This window comes from Staurois parvus, unplaced genomic scaffold, assembly GCF_062004578.1.
Source record: "Staurois parvus isolate SC_StPar_1 unplaced genomic scaffold, SC_StPar_1.0 ptg000354l, whole genome shotgun sequence".
NCBI classification, from domain to species: domain Eukaryota; kingdom Metazoa; phylum Chordata; class Amphibia; order Anura; family Ranidae; genus Staurois; species Staurois parvus.
In genome coordinates this window covers 2,473,372-2,495,513 of record NW_028318150.1, presented here as the reverse complement: position 1 = coordinate 2,495,513, position 22,142 = coordinate 2,473,372, and the positions used below count along the sequence as shown (strand labels likewise).

At 39.2% G+C, this 22,142-nt stretch overlaps 1 protein-coding gene across 2 annotated transcripts in view; it reads right to left on the bottom strand.

Moving 5' to 3' along the window:
• MCC (MCC regulator of Wnt signaling pathway) overlaps nt 1-22,142 on the bottom strand; it is a 540,260-nt gene that overhangs the window by 83,200 nt on the left and 434,918 nt on the right. For both annotated transcript variants that reach the window (XM_089684729.1, XM_089684730.1), the window contains 4 exons: nt 10,956-11,102; nt 7,053-7,142; nt 6,818-6,966; nt 918-1,058 (listed from right to left, as the gene is read on the bottom strand). In XM_089684729.1, the coding sequence (XP_089540855.1) occupies nt 918-1,058; nt 6,818-6,966; nt 7,053-7,142; nt 10,956-11,102 (527 nt within the window). The remainder of the gene's footprint in view (nt 1-917; nt 1,059-6,817; nt 6,967-7,052; nt 7,143-10,955; nt 11,103-22,142) is intronic.

Genomic DNA, 22,142 nt, shown 5'->3' with positions numbered 1-22,142 from the left:
TGGTGATGCTCTACCAGGCCTCTACTGCAACTGTCTTCAGTTCCTGCTTGTTCTTGGGGCATTTTCCCTTCAGTTTTGTCTTCAGCAAGTGAAATGCATGCTCAATCGGATTTAGGTCAGGTGATTGACTTGGCCATTGCATAACATTCCACTTCTTTCCCTTAAAAAACTCTTTGGTTGCTTTTGCAGTATGCTTTGGGTCATTGTCCATCTGCACTGTGCAGCAGTATCCAATGAGTTCTGAAGCATTTGGCTGAATATGAGCAGATAATATTGCCCAAAACACTTCAGAATTCATCCTGCTGCTTTTATCAGCAGTCACATCATCAATAAATACAAGAGAACCAGTTCTCTTGTATTTTTTTGCTTGTTGTATACCACAAACAAGCTTTGTAAATAATTTGATGCATCAATAGAACTGCATGTCCCCTGCACCCATTACAATTGTCTCCAGACAGGTCAGATGAGGACACAGGCCCTCTTTTTCTCATGGAATGCCAATGCATTGATATTGCAGCACTCTCTCATTAGTCCTGGGTAGGCAGAACATGTGGTCGAATGATGTTGGGTGCCATGTTATCTGGAAACAGAGTATCACTGCAATAGTAAATCTGCATGGAACAGTGCAAGAGCAGGTAAATGTAGCTGTTGGAGGTGCTCTTTTATTCTTGCACTGCTGAGGGATCCAGACAGTCTAAAAAGCTGGTGATGACCCATATACTAGCTAAATTAACCTTTCCTGGCCAAGAACCAATCAGTGTACATCACCATAAGGGTGAAATTCAAAATCTGATAAGCAGTGGCAATTTTTCCCATGAACAGAGATGGTTTTTCCTTGAGCAAAAAGCCTTCTGATGAAAAGCAAACAGCATAGCATTTCACAGATAATGCAGGATAGCAGGTGCTCCCAGACCCACCTGTACTGCAGAGCCAGCCTCAGGGCAGTAGCATTTGATTCATATTTCCCAACCAGCATACTCATTCTCTCTGCATTGCTCTTACACTCCTCCAGTGTTATCGTCAACAAATCATTCTGGGATTTTAAGTGTTCGATTCGACTGCAGAGGGAAAAAAGAAAATCAATATTTTATTCTCTCATGTAAATTGCATATATATATATATTTTTTTTTTAGAACAAACAGCACTCCATTGAAAGCAACAAATGCAGGCCAAACTCTAGATCAATAAGCACTTAGGTGCTATAATCATAATTATGCAGGCCTATTGTTAAAAAGCATAGTGCAGCATTCTCTTAACAGGGAGCATTCTCTCTGTGCATTTCCAACTAAAGCCTTCATTGAGAAGCTGTGCTAGAGGCACACCTCTGCAGGATAAATTTGTTTTGTGTCTGATGGAAAGGTTTGCCAGTAATTAAAACACCTCAAATTTGCTCTGTCCCAATATAAACAATCAGAAAAAGAAGATTTGTGTAACTTCTTGGAGTCCATTGAGGGAAACAAGAATTAATAACCAGAGAGGAGTTTGAGGACACTGACAAATAAAATAATTGTATGCCAGCACCCATGTATCCCTACTTCTACCCAGCCTGCCTCCGTTTTGTAAAAAGCAGTACCAAAGCAAAGGAGGGGGGGGGGGGGAGAAAAAAAAGGAGGGGTGTGCCCCTCAATGGACTCCAAGAAATAGATTGTAAAAGTACAAAAAATTTATTTTCTTTCCCGTCCACTGACAGACAAAGATATCCAGAAATTGTGGGGATGTCCAAAAGCAGTTTAACTTCGGGAGGTTGGGCAACAGTAACAGACAGATCCTAGAAGGGACTAGGAACAGTCTGTATTCAGGACCAACTGAAGTATCAACACCTGAAACTCAACCAGACAAACCAGATTTCCATTTCAAGAAAGAAAATGTTGCCAATGACCAAGGGAGGGCACAGAGAATCCAACTGATGTTCAAGACCAGGACAGAAGAGATCACTCCACCTGAAGGAATGCTGAGTCTACACCAGTAAGAATTCATGAAATAAAAAACCCATCAAAACAGGTGGATCATAACTAACTGATAAGTAGGAAACAGGCCAACAGCACGATATGGTCAACAGAACATTGGGAAAAGACTCCATGAAAACAGGTAACCTTAGACAAAAACAGGTCCAGAAGACCAGTAGGTCTACATTCAAAGGCTCAAGCCGTATGCTCACAACCCGCAGGATACAAAGAAAGAAGGTCCTATGATAAAACTAAATGTTGACTGGTCAGAAAAAAAAAAAAACAATCAATCTCGCAATGAGATATCAAAGGAAGATGAGCATAGATGAGCACAGCAGAATACCCCATAAGGATAGCCAAATGTAAGAGGTCTGACAGGACTGGTTAAAAAAACAAAACAAACAGGACCAGCTACCAACCATGAAATTAGCCTGGCAGAAGAAAAGGGAAAGAGAGCACTAGAGATACCACTACTAGGATAGGCAGGGATGAAGGTTTACTGAAACACCCATACCAGTGCACATGAACACCAGAACGACAAGAGGATGAGCGCATACCCCTCCACACCCAGGGGTATCTCTGGGGTCTGGCACACCTCCCCACCATGCAAGTTCTGCCTAATGTTGTTCCAGAACATGGTTCTAAGAATCATCCAACCCACCCTGGTCCTGCAAAGTATTTATGGCCTCCTAAATATGGATGTAACATAAAACAGTGTAAAACATGGAGTTCACTTGTAGAACAAACACTGCAAAAAGAACTCAAAATACATACTGAAAACACAATATAATTTCCTTTTAAACACAATTTAGCGGAAGCTACGTCAAACTACTTAGCATTGTGGAGAGCACTGATGTAAACTTTTTCTGGAATATACTCAGGACAGCTGGACAATGCTTGCACCGTGTTTTTAGCTTGTTCTCAGTGGCAGATACCCATATAACATGCTAATACCTCTCTAACAAGACTTTGTTTTGAATTTCAGTAATGGTTCCATTAAACCAGAAAATAAGTTCATCAAATTTGTAGATGAACTAGTTCAGAACTTTGCATCCATTTTTGCATTTTTGTATCAATCACTATAGCTTATAAGGATAAGAATATATTCCTATTAGTAGGCCACAAGCCTTGTCATGCTCAGCACATTTCACTGGCAAGTCCATCTGCAAAAACAAAGCCTCTGCTTCCAACAGTGTATTAATTTTTTGTACTTTACTTGCGATTGCGGATAAACAGAAAATAAAATCATACCTAGAATATAATATATTGTATATTCTAGAGATGTAGTGCCGCTAGTCTGTAACATTTGTTTATAGCCACCAACAAGTATTACAGAATAAAACAACAGCCAGAAAATCATTAGCTCTCCCTGAAGGATAAAGCCTGGAGATTGTCTCACTTCTGCTCACCTGGAATCCAGATGGTAGGAATGATAGAGCTCTCACTCATAGATTAACAGCAGATTTATCACTGCTCAAGAGAGCTTTTCAGATGTTCTCTACCTGTATTTTACTGATTGTCAAACATAATGGCTTGCTGCAAACCGTTACATCTGGAATGTGTGCAAAGCTTTCTAAAAACAAGCTCACTGGGAATACAGACTGAGTTTTCCCTTTACATCTCCACGTGGTAGCTCCAGTAAGGTTATGTGCCATTACTTCCAGCGTTAAAAGCACCAGACATCGCTAGCAATCACTGATCGTATTTCTTTAGCTGTTCTTGCTAAATGTCACATCAGAATTGTAACAAACAAATGTCCTCTGTTTGACGTGTTTTACTGTCTGAAAATTATTACAGTGCTTTATCCCTGTCTAGAAATAAACCATTTTTTTGTCGTTGGAACCAAGCCACCAGACAGCATATTTTTATACAGTATTTCTTTATTTTGCTTCTTCTCTCTGCTTCTGTATATACAGAACTGTTTAGAACAGCATTCAATAAAGTGTTTGCTGTCATTATACAGCACCTACAAGAACAATAAAAGCAGTAAACTGATCGCTACAGTATTTTTTAATCTCAATTATAAGATTATAAAAATCTTTGCATAATTCTAGTATTCCAGGTGGTTCCTGAGAAAAGCACCACAATAACTATATCTTGTTATATTCGTCTTACAGAAATGTTTTAGAATTAAAAAAAAATGTAAAGCTCTATTTGAGAAGGTCTGAATGGCTACCCATCTCTTACAGTCTTCTAACAAACATAACCCTCATCCTACAGCTGTTTGTGGGGAAAAAAATAAATGATGCCTCTATAGGGAATATTTCCGGATGTCACTGCAGGTAACGGTTGTCCTTTGTCCCAAGAAACCCAAGGATGTGCGCTGAGAAAAATATGCTCTGTTACTACATTGGAAGAGGTTTTAATGTGGTTCTGAAAGAAGAAAGCTTTTATATTTTTTTTTTACCTGTGTTAAGGTAAGAAAAAAAAAAAAAACCTATATTATACTTAGCTGAGCCCAACCTTGATCCAGCAATATCCATGAAAGCAGAGGTTCTCTCGGCTCTCTGCCTCCTTATTGGCTCAGACACAGCAGTGGGAGACATTGGCTCCCACTACTGTCAATCACAGCCAGTAGGGAAGGAGCGGGGGCAGTTTTATGGACACGCACACAGCCAGCTCAGGAGCAAGCCCGCATAAGTGCCCCCATAGCAAACAGCTTGCTATGGTGGTCACTCAGTGGGGGGTCCAGAGCGCCAGCGGGGGACCCCAAAAGAGGAGGTTTGGGACTGCTCTGTGCAAAACCTTTCCACAGAGCAGGTAAGTATGACATTTAAAAAGAATGTAATTTAAACCTTTACAATCACTTTAAGAAAACTGGGCATTTCCATTTTGTTTATTGTAACTGTTAAATACCCATTCATTTAGATAATAGAACAATTAATTCTTTATTTAATTAACTCCTGAATACGAGTAAACTTCACTTTAATGCCAACCTCTGTAGCTTCTTAGGCTGACCATACAGCTGACCCTACACAAGTAGAATCTTTCATTTTTGGAACATTCATTAGATTTTCTGATGGTAAGTGAGGTCAAACTGCAGCTCGTGTTCATAGTGAAAAGAGAGAATGAAGAAACAAGATGGAAAGCTTTTCTGAGGAAAAAGAAAATTCTAAGTGCGAATGTGGTTTTCCTTCAAGAATAATAATACATATTGTAACAAAACCTGTTTAAAAAAGGCTTTACAATTTCATTCAAACCTGCTATTTGAATGGAATCCCAGATATATTTAAAGAAATTAGTGGACTCAATGATAGCAAAAATGAATGTTCTGATGAAAATTTCTTTATGTGAATGCTCAAATAAAAATCTAACCAAGTATGGCTAGCTTTGTTTCCTTTCCTTTACTTCCCTTGCCATACTATTTGTCCATGGGATCAAGGACAAAAAACCCTGTGTGAATCACAACTTGGCGCTTACACAGGACTGATGACTATCCCCACCCGAAGTGACATGACCCAAGTGCCTGATAGCTTAATCATAGAACATCAGTGCTCCAGGCTCCTCTTTCTCAAATAGCTCCCTCCCCAGGGAAAGCAATTCACCCTGGGGGTACTGCTGCATGCTCATCCCCGAGCCACTGCAAAAGACACATAGAGCTGCAGCTTGGTCCCACCCCCTGCTCTCTCCTCATTAGCTCACTGGCTGTGATTGACAGAGGGAGCCAATGGGATAGCGTAAAGGAGGGTTATTACCAATCAGGTTTCTTTTTTGCCATGTGTCCGCAGTGGGGATAATTTCCTTAATTTCCTGTTCCATAGGCAAAACAGGAAGAGAAAAAATCCTTCATTAGTGAAGGAAACGCTGGCTTTCACCAGGGTCACCAAACTTAGTGTCCCCACTGTAAGATATCTACTCGATTACTGTTCTAGGGACATGCCAAAATGTGGGATTTTTTCCTTTCACTTTTGATTAGAACAAGAAACATAACAAATAGATAGGGTAAATCTCTCTACCGAGGCATAGACAGCAATAAAGACCTCACAGGTGTTCTAAGGCCTCTCCAACCTGCCCAATTCTTAAAAAAAACCCTCAAAAAACAAAAAAAAGTTTGCCTTTAGTTATACTTTAAATCAGCCCTCAAAATTTCCACTCCCCTGCTCGCATTTGGCAAGTGAAAATTACGTGGGGGCAAGTGTCAGGGGCAGCTGCTTCTTTGTAGGGAGATCGGTGCTTGTAACTGCCCCCCCGCCCCAATCACAGCACAGCTCATCCCCGACTGTCCATTGGATTTCCCTTTCTTTCTGGCCCACACCACTGCCCCCCCCCCCCCCCCGTGCCCAGCCCCTCCATCCTCCACACCAATAGAACAGAGGACCTGGATCTGTTCTGCCTCCCCCTGTGCCCACCCACACTCCAGTCCGTGCAGCTTCTCAGAGGAGGATGCGGGAAATTGTATACAGAGCAGCCAACAGCCCGGTGATGCTTCTGACAAAGCCATGCGAGTCCGACCTTCCATCCTTCCCTCCCTCCATCCCTGCCTTCCTTCCTCCTTTCCCTCCCTCCAGTCTGTAACCCTCTCCCTGCACCATGTGTCACACTGCTGGCCTCCACACTGTGCGTGATTTTGTTCCCTATTGATGTAAAACACTTATTTTTCTTTTATACTTGCACTGCTTTTTGTTAATATTGTTAAAGTTGTTGTTAATATTTATTTTTGTACCTTTATTCTGCTTAAAACATTTAACAGTATTATTTCATAAGGTAATTTATGAGGGCGTGTTTAGGGGCAGAATTAGGGGCGGGGCAGGGTAGGGGGTGTGTGGGGCAACAGGTGGTGAGTAACTTAAGGCCTGGCTACTAGCTCAGGACTTGAAATTTTGAGCTCTGCTTTAAATTACATTTATACAAAGGATTAGAAAGCCTCAAACCTATTTAATCGCTCTGTTTCCACCTCAAACTCTCGGATTTTGCTCTCGGAGATTGCAGAACCATGGGAGTAAAGGGTTTGAAATATCTCCTGTATATTGGAACAATCTTGCAAAGAATGTGCCAAATGTTCAGCCACACTACTAGATACCTGAAAAATATACAAGATTAGAATTAATCCATTGCTAAAAAGAAATGTTCAAACTGACAACTAAACATTTACTAACATTTACTCACACCAATGCTGCTGATCTCAGAACCCAAAACCGGCCTTTCTGAAGAGGAGGACTCAGACCTGGTCTTAGACAACTTAACCCGCTCTGCAATCTGCAGAAAATTTACAAATGATTATGAACAACAGAGAACACTAAAAAGTGACATATAAGCCAATACTTTTTTTTTTTGTGGTTAAGGTCGGGGACCTCTGATAGGTTTTACTGTTGCTTTTAACTCCACTGAGGAGATATTCTGTGTTCTGGGACTTTAATTCTGGCCACAGTTCCTGTCTTTGGGACCCACCTAAAAGGTGTTTTAAAACTTCCTCACTCACACATAAAAAGATGTCCAAAGCCTTGAATATGCCAATCAGTACTGTTAAATCACCGATTAAGAAGCGGAAAGTTCTGGGATCTCTTGATACCAAGCTAAGGTCAGGTAGACCAAGAAAGATTGCAGCCATAACTGCCAGAAGAATTGTTCGGGATACAAAGGGAAACCCATAGGTAACCACAAGAAAAATACAGGCTGTTTTGGAAAAAGACAATGTGCTTGTTTTGAAGGAGCACAATATGATGATACTTACAAAAATGAACTGCATGGTTGAGGTGCCAGAAAGAAGCCTTTACTGCATCAATGACACAAAAAGGACTGGTTAGGCATGTCAAGGTATTGTCAGGCATATTGTAACTGGGCTTTTTTGTGGCATTGGTGCAGTAAAAGCTTCTTTCAGGCACTTCAACCAAACAGCTAATTTTTGTTCAAGTATCACCGCATTGTACTCCTTAAAAACAACCACACCATCGTTTTCCAGAGCAGCCTGTATTTCTTTTGAGGTTGCCTGTGGGTTTTTCTTTGAATCCAGGACAATTCTTCTGTCAGTTATGGCTGCAATCTTTCTTGGTCTACCTGACCTTGGCTTGGTATCAAGAGATCCCCAAACTTTCCACTTCTTAATAGGTGATTTAACAGCACTGATTGGCATATACAAGGTTTTGGACATCTTTTTATGTCCTTTTCCAGCTTTATAAAGTTCCATTACCTCGTTATGCAGGACTTTTGACAGTTCTTTTCTGATCCCCATGGCTCAGTATCTAGACTAGTCAATGCTTCCACGTAAGAGCTAACAAACTCATTGACTATTCATACACTGACACTAATTGCAATTTAAAAAGCCATAGATGTGGAACATTAACCTCTAATTGGCATTGTACCCCGTGTGTGTCATCTTGTGTGTCTTTACCAAGGCCAAACATTCCAGGGTATGTAAACTTTTGATCATGGCCATTTGGGTAATTTCTGTTATCATTATGATTTAAAAGGGAGCCAAACAACTATCTGATAATAAATGGCTTCATATGATCATCATCCTTCAATAAAAGAGCATTTTTTGGCATGATCAGTCTTATTTTCAATATCAATGGCAAAATTTCACAATTTCTGCCAGGGTATGCAAACTTTTGAGCACAGCTGTATATAGCCATAGCCAGCTTTACACAAAAAAAAAAAAAAAAAAAAAAGAAGATGTTTCCTGTCATGTGCTCCATTACCCTATCCCATATGATGCAGATAGTTATAGTTATAATTACAGACTGTGGTTATAATTTGATTTTATGAAATTAACTAAACCTCTACAAATTTATTTTCACAGTGGAAGGCTGTCATATATTACATATTTCCTTAAATAAAATCTACCTTCAAGGTATATAAATCAATTTTGCTTGAAGGAAAAGTGAACATTCTAAGATCACAGGCTTACTTTTTAAAAGATGCGGCTTCCCGAATAATTGGGTACTAAGTGTTGTCAAAAGTGCATCTGGCAGTTATAGCAGACATAATGCCCTAATCTAAAATTAAACTAATTTACAAACCCCCCTCTCGTCATGGATGCTGAAAGTTGTGCTATATTGCAAGACAATTTAGCTTACTCAATATGCATATTCAAATATAAGTTTGATTGCAAAAGGTTACCAAACTATTTAAATATCCTTTGTTGCTTGCACTGCCTTATTGGCAGGTATCTTTAAAATATATTCCCACAATTGCAATCACATTTGAGAAAACCCACACAATATTTATTTAATATTACAGGTATTTTACCTGTTAATTTAAATTCGATATACACATTTAAAATCCCTTTAATAGTTTGTTTGGGAAAGCTGGCCCAAACTATTTACTGCTATTAACAGTTGTGCTTGCTTGGTGCGCTGTATGAACTGTATGTAGCCTCCACAGCTACATACAGTACACAGTGTTGTGTTTCCATGTTGTGCTGCCATGGCTATTTTAGTGATTTTTTTAATGGTATGAATATATTGAATAATACATTTTAGCTACCATCTAGAATTCAGAAGCAATGTTGGTAGGAAACGGGGTAGAACATCGACAACTGTCAAAGCTCATTTGCTAGGAAGGTTAGATAGCGTGTGCATGTGTTGTACGCATATTTGAAAGACTCTGTATATCGTGTATTGTTTTGCTACAATTATATGTAGTTTCTTTGTACAGCATTCTTGTTTAGTAAAAGCATAATAATATACTACAAGGGTTTCTGCTTCTTTGCTTTACTGCAAAGTAATCTAAAAGATACAAAGCAAAACTATTTGGTGTTGTTTTGCCTTGTTTCTTTTAAGTTAATTTGCAAGGATTTTGGAATGTAGGCCACTCAAAGTCAGGATCCATTGTGTGAAATAAACATTACAGGTCAGCCCCACATAGTGGGGTCTGGATACAGTCCCCAAGGTACACACTGAAGGTAACCTATCTTAAAATTGCAAGGTAGCCACAAGTTGTAAGCAGTCAGATCTTGACTGATGCTTCAGAGGAAAAAAATGAATGGTTAAAAAAGAAAAAATACTCCTCCAAAGGAAAACAGGTCTATCACCTAAGGATATTTGCAAAAAAAAGAAAAGGAGTCTCACGGAGTGGGCTAAGTTATATGAGTATGCTCTATGGAAGGCTCTAGCAAGTTTTTGCCGAAGTCCAATCACGTGAAGGTAGCCAGCATATAACCCATGGTCTTTTAATATAAGTCCTGTACTGTACAAATATGGTAATGCATCACCCAGGTTTTGATAATAACCTTTACACTTTGTTAGGACAGAATGTGCTGATCTCTTTTACAACTGATAATGACCAAAGTAGTGGTGCACTGAAAAAAATTCTGGTGCCGAAACCAAAAATTCAAGATGCACTTGGCCAAAAACCGAAACATCTGTGTATGTGGGGGTGGGAAATCTTAAATGCTTTTTGTCATTTTTTTTTACTTTTAATGTACATTTATTTTTTAACTTTATTAATTTTATTGCTATCACATAGGGGACCATTAGTCCCCTATGTAATAGCATATAAGTGACAGGCACTCTTTGTAGGGCGAGAGGGTGGGGGGGAGCAGTGTGAGCAAGGAGGAGGCAGGAGAGGAGCAGTGTATACAGTGAGGTAGCACTGTATACAGACAAGTGTACTGTAGATGGGGGGGGGGGGGGTATGGAGTGGAGAAAGGCAGGAGTGGAGGTAAGCAGTGCATACAGTGAGGGGGCAGTGCATACAGACAGGCTCCCTTAAAAACTGGCAATGACATTTAGCAGAAGCATGTGAGGGAGCCTGTCTGTATACACTGCCCCCTCACTGTATACACGGCTTACCTCCTCTCCTGCCTGTCTCTGCCCCCCCCCCCCCCATCTGCAGTACACACAGCCCCCCAGCCAAATAGTTGGCCCGCCCCTCATTGGGGCCGGGTCTCTCATTATTGGCATGTGTATTGGTCTCACTTCTTCCTATTGGCAAAATGCCGATAGGGCTATTTTCGACCCCCGAAATTTTGGTGCATCCCTAGGCCAAAGGCAAGGTAAGTAAAAAAAAAAAAGATGAACACAAATAATAACAATATTTCACGGACAATGGCACTATAACAGGATGACTCACCTTAGCTATGGGAATGTCATTACTACTGCTGCTAGTGCTTAGCTCTCCAGTGCTTGGGTTTACCGGTCTGCTTGCAGAAGTGAGACGACCAGGACTAGAGGGACCACTTGCCTGCACACTTTGAAGTCTGGTCTGGAGTTCTCTCACCTAAAATAAAAATGGACTAGTCATATTACTAGACAAACATACATAGGCAAACAAACGCAACAAGAGTTATAGTGTCGTTTTCACACTGGCACCGATTTTAGACATGCGTAGCAAGGACATGTACAAAGCAGCTCTACTTATATAGTGCCTACATTTATCGAGAAACACATTTCCTAAGTGAATCAACGTTTATCTTTTTTTCTTTATTATTCTATTAGCAACAAGAAAAAAAACTACTTTTATATTAATAATCTGTTTCACGATGTTTCAATCACTGATATTCAGTACTAATGTAAAGTATCTTCATTGCCTACTGTAATCACATTTTCTTTCAATTCTTTGAAACAAACTAGGTAATGAAAGGAAGAATCTGGTTTGCTGCTGCAAGTAATACAGACACTTAGACAATATACTGTATGGTCAGCATTAGGCAACAGCCTTCCGTACATTAGACAACCACCTTCCATGTATTAGACAACAACCATTCGCACAAGGCACACTTTCACTATGCTAAATCAAGAGTTTTGAAAGTCCATTCTGAATATCTACATTCAAACTAGAGTCTCCCCGAACTTGGTTGATAGCTTTGGGGATCAGGTTTGAGCTTAAACATTCTGAGAAAAAAGAAAAAAAAGGGAGAACTAGTGAAGATTGGGTAGATGACTATAAACTACAATGAAAAAGTTCCTTCCCAAAACTGCTCCTCTTCCATGACAACCTATGTCCACAACACTGGTCCCTAATACGGTGGCTAGTTATGCTGACAGCACTCCTGCTACCTGTCTTTGATTTAGGCACACTTTATGTTGACTTCAAAGACAATATTCTACACAAAAATGAGAGCGCTACTCAAAGCTCAAATGTTTTCAATCCAGTCAATAACACAATGATAGGTGCAGCTCCCAAGGGACCTGTCTTGCCCAAATAGATATAAAACAAGCAAAAGATAGGAAGACACACTGAAGCCATCCGATTTCAAGAAGACTTTAGTACTCTTTTTTTGATCCTTGATATCTGTTGATTTTTTAATTTCTTTGATTTTTTTGATTTCTGCTTTTAGCACTATTGTACATTCTTGTTTTTACTCAGACATTAACCACTTGCACTCCTGAGGATTTACCCCCCTTAATGACCAGGCCTCTTTTTGCTACTCGGCGATGCACTAATTCAACTGCTAATTGTACGGTCATGTAATGCTGCACCCAAATGAAATTTACATCCTTTTTTTCACACAAATAGAGCTTTCTTTCGGTGGTATTTGATCACCTGTGCGCCTTTTATTTTTCACGCTATAAAAGAAAAAGACCGAAAATTTTGAAGAAAAACAAAATTTTTTACTTTCAGCTATAAAAAATATATAGTAAACTCAAAGTTAGTTATAAATTTAGGCCAAAATGTATTCTGCTACATGTTTTTGGTGAAAAAAATCCCAATAAGTGTATATTGATTGCTTTGTGTGAAAGTTATAGTGTCTACAAACTATGGTATAGATCAGGGGTGGGCAAACTTTTTGACTTGAGGGTTGCAATGGGTTCATATATTGGACCCGGGGGCCGGACCAAGAGTAGATGAATGATGAGTATGTGTCATCCATAGTAAGTATAGTAATATTCCCCCATAGTAAGCATAGTAATTCATCCCCCATATAGTAATTCATCCCCCATAGTAATTCATCCCCCATATAGTAATTCATCCCCCATATAGTAATTCATCCCCCATATAGTAATTCATCCCCCATAGTAATTCATCCCCCATAGTAATTCATCCCCCCTATAGTAATTCATCCCCCATAGTAATTCATCCCTCCTATAGTAATTCATCCCCCATATAGTAATTCATCCCCCATATAGTAATTCATCCCCCCTATAGTAATTCATCCCCCCTATAGTAATTCATCCCCCCTATAGTAATTCATCCCCCCTATAGTAATTCATCCCCCATATAGTAATTCATCCCCCATAGTAATTCATCCCCCATATAGTAATTCATCCCCCCTATAGTAATTCATCCCCCATATTAATTCATCCCCCCTATAGTAATTCATCCCCCATATAGTAATTCATCCCCCATAGTAATTCATCCCCCCTATAGTAATTCATCCCCCATATAGTAATTCATCCCCCATATAGTAATTCATCCCACATAGTAATTCATCCCCCATATAGTAATTCATCCCCCATATAATAATTCATCCCCCATATAGTAATTCATCCCCCATATAGTAATTCATCCCCCATAGTAAATCATCCCCCCTATAGTAATTCATTCCCCATATTAAGTCCCCAAGTCCCCCCTGTGTCAATTCACTTACCTTTGCTCCGCGCGTTCCTCTCGCCGTGTCCCGCGCCGTTCCGGTGTAGCATGAAAATCTGTCTCCTATGAGGATCTGTCCCCCTCGACGTATCTGCGCATGTGCCAGTTTCAGGCATTAGCAGCCAATCGGCGATCTCCGGCACATGCGCAGATACGTCGAGGGGGACAGATCCTCACAGGAGACAGATTTTCATGCTACACCGGTCTTCAGGGCGGACTGTGAGAGGAGCTTAGCTCCGCGGGCCGGATTAAAAGGTCCGCCGGGCCGTATACGGCCCGCGGGCCGTAGTTTGCCCATTGCTGGTATAGATACTGCAATTTATGCCATTTTTTTTGCTATACAGCACAGCGCTAGTTTAACAGACAATTGCGCGGTCATGCAATACGGTTACATAAATGAAATTTATGTCCTTTTTTTCACACAAATAGAGCTTTCTTTTGGTGGTATTTGATCACCTGTGCACTTTATATTTTTGGCGCTATAAACAAAAATTTTTTGGAAATTTTTTTTTTAAAAAAGCAATATTTTCTCATTTTGGTCATAAAAAAATATCAAAAAAACCCCTAAAATTTCGTCAAAAATTTAGGCCAAAATGTATTCTGCTACATGTTTTTGTTTAAAAAAAATCCCAGTAAGTGTATATTTATTGCTTTGTGTGAAAGTTATAGCGTCTACAAACTATGGTATAGATAATGGAATTTATGCAGCTTTTACTTTCTGACTGCTCATCACATTTCTTGAGGTGCTAAAATACCAGGATAGTACAAACACCCTCAAATGACCCCTTTTCGGAAAGTAGACACCCTAAGCTATCTGTTGAGATGCATATTGAGTCCATGGAACATTTTTTTTTTCCCACAAGTTTCTGGAAAATGACAAAAACATTTTTTTTTTTTTTTACACAAAGTTGTCATTTAAATGATTTATTTCTTGCACAAGCCATGGGTATATGTGGAATTACACCCCAAAATACATTCTGCTACTTCTACCGAGTATGGTGACACCACATGTGTGAGACTTTTTGGGAGCCTAGCCACATACAGGAGCCTGAAATCCAATGACCACTTTGAAAGCCTGAAGGTGCGTAACTTCCTAATTTCACTTCCTCAATACCCATCACGATTTCTAAGGCCCTGACATGCCAGGATAGCACCCCAAATGACCCCTTTCTGAAAGGTAGACACCCCAAGGAATTTAAAAAGAGGCATGGTGAGTATTTTGCAGATCTCATTTTTTCTCACAAGGTTTTGAAATATAAAAAAAAGAAAAGAAAAAATATGTTTTTGTTTTTTTTCTTCATTTTCCAAAAACTTGTGGCAACAAATGAGATCTGCAAAATGCTTACCATGCTTCTTATCAAATTCCTTGGGGTGTCTACTTTCCAAAAAGGGGTCATTTGGGGGGGTTAGGTGCTATCCTGGCATTTTAGGGCCTCTGAAACTGTGATAGGTAGTCTGGAAGTGTAATAAGGAAATAAAGTCCTTTAAAAGCCTGAAGATGCTTATTGGATTTTGGGGTCCTGTGCTTGGCTAGACTGCCAAAACGTCTCTCACATGTGATACCCCCATACTCAGGAGAAGTAGCAGAATGTATTTTGGGGAGTAATTCCACATATACCCATGGCATGTGTGAGCAGTAAATCATTTAAGTGACAATTTTGTATATAAAAAAAAAAATTTTGTAATTATTCAAAAACTTGTGGTAAAAAAATAAACTCTTCTATTGATTCAACATGCCTCTCAGCAAATAGTTTGGGGTGTCTACTTTCCAAAAAGGGGTCGTTTTGAGGGGTGGGGGCGTTTTATGCCCAGCATTAGACGTTTATGCCACACATCACTCACTCTTCTAACCACCTGAAGATCAAGCCTTTTCTGACACTTTTTGTTCACATGACAAAAATCAGTATTTTTTGCTAGGAAATTAATTTAAACCCCCAAACATATATTTTTTTTTAACGCAGACACCCTAGTGAATAAAATGGTGGGTACTACAATTTTTTATGGCACATAGTACTCGCGCAGCGATTGTTCAAAAGCAATTTTAAAAAAAATACACTTTTTTTACTTTTAATGCACAAAAACACCATATATTGGCCAATTATTTGGTAAGATATAAAAGATGATGGTATGCCGAGTAAATAGATACCAAACATGACATGCTTTAAAACTGTGCATGCCCCGTGCAATGGCGACAAACTGTATACATTTTTAATACCCATAGGCAACACTTTAAAAGCTATCATTTTAGATTTGTAGAGGAGGTCTAGTGTTAGAATTACTGCCCTTGATCTCACGTTCACGGTGATACCTCACATGTATGGTGCAAACACTGTTTACATACCGGCACAGGGACACCGCTTGTGCACACAGGTGTGCGTGCATGGGAGGGGTGAGGTTTTATTTTTTTTTAAGTTATTTTGATTTTTTTTATTATTTTTGCAGTACCTTTCATTTTTTTTTTATCACTTTTAATGCTATCACAGGGAATGCAAACATCCCCTATAACTTCAATGGGCATTGTCATATATTCTTTTTTGAGAAATCTGGGGTCTATCAGGCTCTAGATATCTACTCTGCCCTTACATTATCTAATCAAACCAAAATCGGTGTGATCAGATGCTTTCCCAATTTACAAATGGCGCTGTTTATATCCTGCGAAACTGAAGTGATGAAATGCTCGTAGCTTCCGAATTCTTAGACTATAGAGATGATTGGCACCACTCTGGTCTCCAATCAGCTCTATGGTCAGCTGCCAGAAACACCGGCTGCATTCTCAGGTTCCCCCGATGGCACGGGACTGCCCGAGATGGTCATGGAAGGCAGCAGGGGAGGGGGGGCATCATATCCCGCTGCTTGTAAAAGCAATCCTGCAGCTAATTAGCCACTAGGATTGCTTTTACATGAAAGCCGATCGCTGGCTGAAAAAAACGATACCAGGATGATGCCTGCAGCTGTAGGCATCATCCTGGTATAACCATTCAAAGTCCAGCGGTGTACCAGTACATCGCTGGTCCTTGTTGGTTATATATACTATGTTTTTTTTTTTTTTTTTTTGTATGTAGCCTGTGGACTGAATGAAAAAAAGAGAAGAAATCTATGCCAGAAAAAGTGTGTGGTATGCCCACCATTAGAATATACCGCCCTGCATCCACCCACTTCTAATGGTGGGCACACATTAGGTCACACTTTGCCACATGCGCCAGTTCCCAGATTGTACAAATGTCTAAACAGTGGCATGCTTGAATAAAAATTGTCCACGTATAAGTGGTACCCCATATGGAACAAGGATGACACCAAGTCCCAAACTATCTTGCCACTGCTCCCCATGTAGTCTAGGCATCTGGGGGGCTCCACGTGACTATCTTTTCCCTCGTAAATCCGAAACTTATAAGTATAGCCTGTTGCCCTCTCACAGGTCTTCTACATCTTGACCGCATATCTGGCACGCTTGCTGGGGAGAAATTGTTTGAATGAAAGCGGCCAGAAAAATTAATCAGGGACTCATCAACGCAGATGTTTTGCTGGGGAGTATAGACATCTGCAAATTTTTAGTTAAGGTGATTTGCGAGGGGCTGAATTTTGTGGAGCCGGTCAAATTCAGGGTCAGCCTGAGGATGACAGAGTGTATTGTCGTTGAAATGCATAAAACACATTATACTCTCATATCTATGCCTGGGCATGGCAGCAGAGAACACGGGCATATGATGAATCGGGTCTGCGGACCAATACAACCGCAATTCATTTCTTTTAGTAATGCCCATGTTGAGGGTTAGGCCCAAAATAATTAAACCATGGCAACATCTAATGTTTGTGTGGTATTATGTTCAGCAGACTGTGTTCTTCTATTGTTGTAACTTAGATAACGTTCAGAGCACATTTTATGCCCAATTCATGCAAAACTCCACGTAATCCCAGGGGGTTCACATACTTTTTCTTGCAACTGTATATTACAAAATATATGAAAAATATTTTTAAAAATATATATTTTTTTAATATATTCTTCAGATTTTTTTTTAACATACAAAAAAGTAATTAATATAAATGTTTTACATATATTTGTAAATGCATTCCAAAAATGTAGATTAAATGTGTTTTTAAAGATATACAGTATATTTGAAAATGTATTTTTTAAAATATTTCATATATTTTTTAATAAAAACGCATTTCAACATACAGTATATACACATATATATATTGAAATATATTTTGAAATATATTGAATATGGACAAAATTGCATTTCAAATATACAGTTGTGTTCAAAAGAATAGCAGTGTGTTGAAATAGGTGAATAAAGCTCAAAATCCGTCTAATAGCTTTTATTTCCATACACACAAATGCATTGGGAACACTACACATTCCATTCCAAATCAAAACATGAAGAAAAAGATATCAAATTTGTGTTGTTCCTCTAAAAAAAATTGAAGAAAAGTGAATATTAGACTGTTCAAAAAAATAGCAGTGTTTGTATTCTTTACAAACTCAAACATTCACTATATAAACTGAAAAATGTTTGAAGATTTTGCTTTCCTTTGAATCACTTAATATTTAGTTGTATAAGCACTGTTTCTGAAAACTGCTGTACATCTGTGTTGCATGGAGTCAACCAACTTCTGGCACTTGTGAACAGGTATTCCAGCCCAGGATGATTGGACTACATTCCACATTTCTTCTCTATTTCTTGGTTTTGCCTCAGAAACTGCATTTTTGAGGTTACCCCACAAGTTTTCTATTAGATTAAGATCCGGGGATTGGGCTGGTCACTCCATAACATCAATCTTGTTGGTCTGGAACCAAGATGTTGCACGTTTACTGGTGTGTTTGGGGTCGTTGTCTTGTTGGAACACCCATTTCAAGGGCATTTCCTCTTCAGCATAAGGCAGCATGACCTCTTCAAGTATTCTGATGTATTCAAACTGATCCATGATCCCTGGTATGCGATAAATAGGCCCAACACCGTAGTATGAGAAACATCCCCATATCATGATGCTTGCGCAACCATGCTTCACTGTCTTCACAGTGTACTGTGGCTTGAATTCAGTGTTTGGTGGTCGTCTGACAAACTGTCTCCGGCAACTAGACCCAAAAAGAACAATCTTACTTTCATCAGTCCACAAAATGTTGCGCCATTTCTCTTTAGGCCAGTCAATGTGCTCTTTGGAAAATTGTAAGCTCTTCAGCACTTCTTTTTTTTCAACAGTGGGACTTTGTGGGGGCTTCTTCCAGATAGCTTGGCTTCACATAGGTGTCTTCTAATTGTAACAGTACTCACAGGTAACTTTAGACCTTCTTTGATCTTCCTGGAGCTGATTGTTGGCTGAGTCCTTGCCATTTCGGCTATTCTTCTATCCAATCGAATGGCAGTTTTTCGCTTTCTTCCACGTCTTTCAGGTTTTGGTTGCCATTTTAAAGCATTTGCGATCATTTTAGCTGAGCAGCCTATCATTTTCTGCACTTCTTTATATGTTTTCCCCTCTCCAATCAACGTTTTAATCAAGGTACGCTGTTCTTCTGAACAATGTCTGGAACGACCCATTTTCCTCAGAATTTCAGAGAGAAATGCACTGTAACCAGCATGTACAACATTTGCTGCCTTCCTTCCTTAAATAAGGGCAATAATTGCCACTTGTTTTTCAAAGAATGAATGACCTCACTAATAGAACTCCACACTGCTATTATTTTGAACATGCCCCTTTCAATTAGTGATTCAATTACACAGAATCAGCAGCATGCATGTCATGACTGTTGGGTCTGTTGGATTTCTAATACTCTACTACACCTGCTAGTAAATTATTTGCCATGTAAAAATATCATTTCTACCAAAAACAGTGATTGATCAGGTTAGTAATGTGTGACTGCTATTATTTTGAACACAACTGTATGTCAATATATTTGAGAAGAATATTTTTAAAATTTAAAATATATTTTTCTTCCATGTGGGAAGGACCTTCTACGGCCCTGTTCAACTCTCTTAGAGTAACTGCCTGTCTCCTGGAATCTCATCCATGCTCTTGAGACTGTGCTGGGAGACACAATAAACCTTCTAGCAATGGCACGTATTGATGTGCCATCCTGGAGGAGTTGGATTGCCTGTGTAACCTCTGTAGGGTCCAGGTATCGCCTCATGCTACCAGTAGTGACACTGACCCTAGCCAAATGTAAAACTAGTGAAAAACAGTCAGAAAAGATGAGTAGGGAAAAAATGTCTGTGGCCTCCACCTGTAAAACCATTCCTGTTTTGGAGGGTTGTCTCATTGTTGCTCATCTAGTGCCCCTTTTGTTAATTTCATTAACACCAAAACAGCTGAAACTGATTAACAACCCCCTCTGCTACTTCATTGACCAGATCAATATCCGAGGAATTTAACTGACTTGATGCTATACTCTGATTAAAAAGTTGCCCTTTAATTTTTTGAGCAGTGTAGTATACAGCACTGTGTTCTGGAAGCGGGATGGAGACTTCCTGTCCTGCTCCCAGAGCAAAATCAAATTGGGCTGAAAGCTGCTCAGCCATTCAGAGGAAGCTTTGTGTTCTATGTATGAATGCAAAGCTTCTTTTGATTGGCTGAGGTGGAGAGGCAGACTGATAACATCAGCTGAAACTGATTAACAACCCCCTCTGCTACTTAACTGACCAGATCAATATCCCCGGAGTTTAACCGACTTGATGATATATTCTGATTAAAAAGTGTTCCTTTAGTTTTTTTTGAGCAGTGTATATCTATTTTTTGGGTGTTTTACCACAAACAATGTGTTGCTTTGCAACTGATTTTATAGAACAAGCACTCTTATAATACTGGCATGGCATGGCATGTTATGTGAAAATAAAAAAGTAGTGCCTGACATTAAGCAACGTTGTTTCAGTCAGGTTTAAAGTAGTATTAATCCCAAAAGCAAAAACGTACATTGCCGCTTACCAATCATTGGATGTGGTAGCGGTTCTTTTTTTAGGCTTTTTCCCCTGGTGATTTGGCCAGAAATACACCTCCTGTATTAAGAGTGCCCCCACTCTGGATGGATGAGCACAGGGGCACCTTTGGACAGAAGCATTGTCAGTCTGAGGGGAGGGTAGTGTTAGTGTATTTAAATCTGTTAGTACATCTAACAAAACCCACACAAAACTCCAGCTAATATTTTATAAGCAGTTACAGCAAACAGTTTTTCCTTTTTAGGATAACATTTTTACAATAAATAGAAGCTGATAGTTGTAAGCAACCCTGCTAGTGTTAAACAGTTTGTCTCATCTCTGTAAATTATACATTTTGACGGAGTATGTTCTTTTGAAAAGCAACAGAATCAATGGACGGATCACCAGATAAAAATAGAAAACAAGAAAATGAATACAGCCACGGTAAGCCGCAATATAAAAAATTATTGCTTTTGGGTTTCACACCATTTTTAATCTATTTTGCGTTTATCGAGCTGATGATGCATATAATCAAGAGGCAAAACTCCACACTGCCACCTCCATGACTATATATCAGAAAAACGATGTTCCTCCTATATATAATATCCCAATTGCACAAAAACACTTTTACCCAAAAAAGTGTTTAAATCAATAATAAATAAAGTGCTATTGATCAATAAATGTCAAATAAATAAATAAATGAATAAATAAACTCTTAAATAATACTGTACAAAATATATATATGTGTATAATGTCCAAAACCATGAGTATTCCAAAAACAGTCCACAGGATGATGTTCCAGCAAAATGATAGTCACAATAATTCTTGGAGATTGAACCTCAAGAAAAAAAGAGAACAGCACTTCTCCTTATCAATGGTGTCAGTGACATTCGTTGTAAATGAATCGTCCCATAGCTATAGAAAGGAGGAAAGTGTAGTGAGTCGGTGACCACAGAAGATTCCATCCTCAGCAATACATACCCGACTCCTTCCGTCCGACATATATATATTTTGGACAGTATTATTTAAGAGTTTATTCATTTATTTATTTGACACTTATTGATCAATAGCACTTTATTTATTAATTATTCACCTCCATGACTATGCCCAGGAATGGTTGAAACGTGGTCTGGGAGGAGGAAAGTCTGAAGCCTATATTGAAGTCTTAGAATCGGCTTCAGTGTGTGCTCCTATCTTCTGCTTGTTTATCAAAGGCAGTATTGTTTCAGTTGACACTTCTAGGTGTCAGAGAGAGAGAGACTGAAGTTGTCTGGAGGTACGGGGCTGCCCTCTCCTGGCATGGCAGTTTCATCATTGTCACCCTATTTCCAACTCTATACTGTATACATTTCTGAAAACTTTGTGCAGCTCTGCAGATCATCACCATAAATTAAGTGAATAGGACAAATATAATTTTTATATTACACAGTTTTATGCATTTTACCATCTTCTTTATTCCAGTCTTGTGCTGTTTATGTGTTTTTTTTCTCAAATACCAATTAACCTTGTAAGGTTCTTAGAATGGTGTGCATTTCCTGCTCCAACAAAAGAATGATTAAAAGTCAGAAGATAATATGATTACATTAGAAGATGTGTGTTTGCTAAATTCAGAAAAAGCATACTCCACAATGAATGAGTGCATTTCAGAAACCCACTGACACAATACAGATAAGGAGATAGAGACAAAAGACCGCAGAAGCACCCTGAAGCAATTAGCCATCCTTAGCTTGATTGGAATTATAGTGCCTGACTTTGCACTAGTGTGTACCTTCACCTCTGATCAGTCACATGAGCTCCTTTGATAAGAGACTGGCAGGCAACC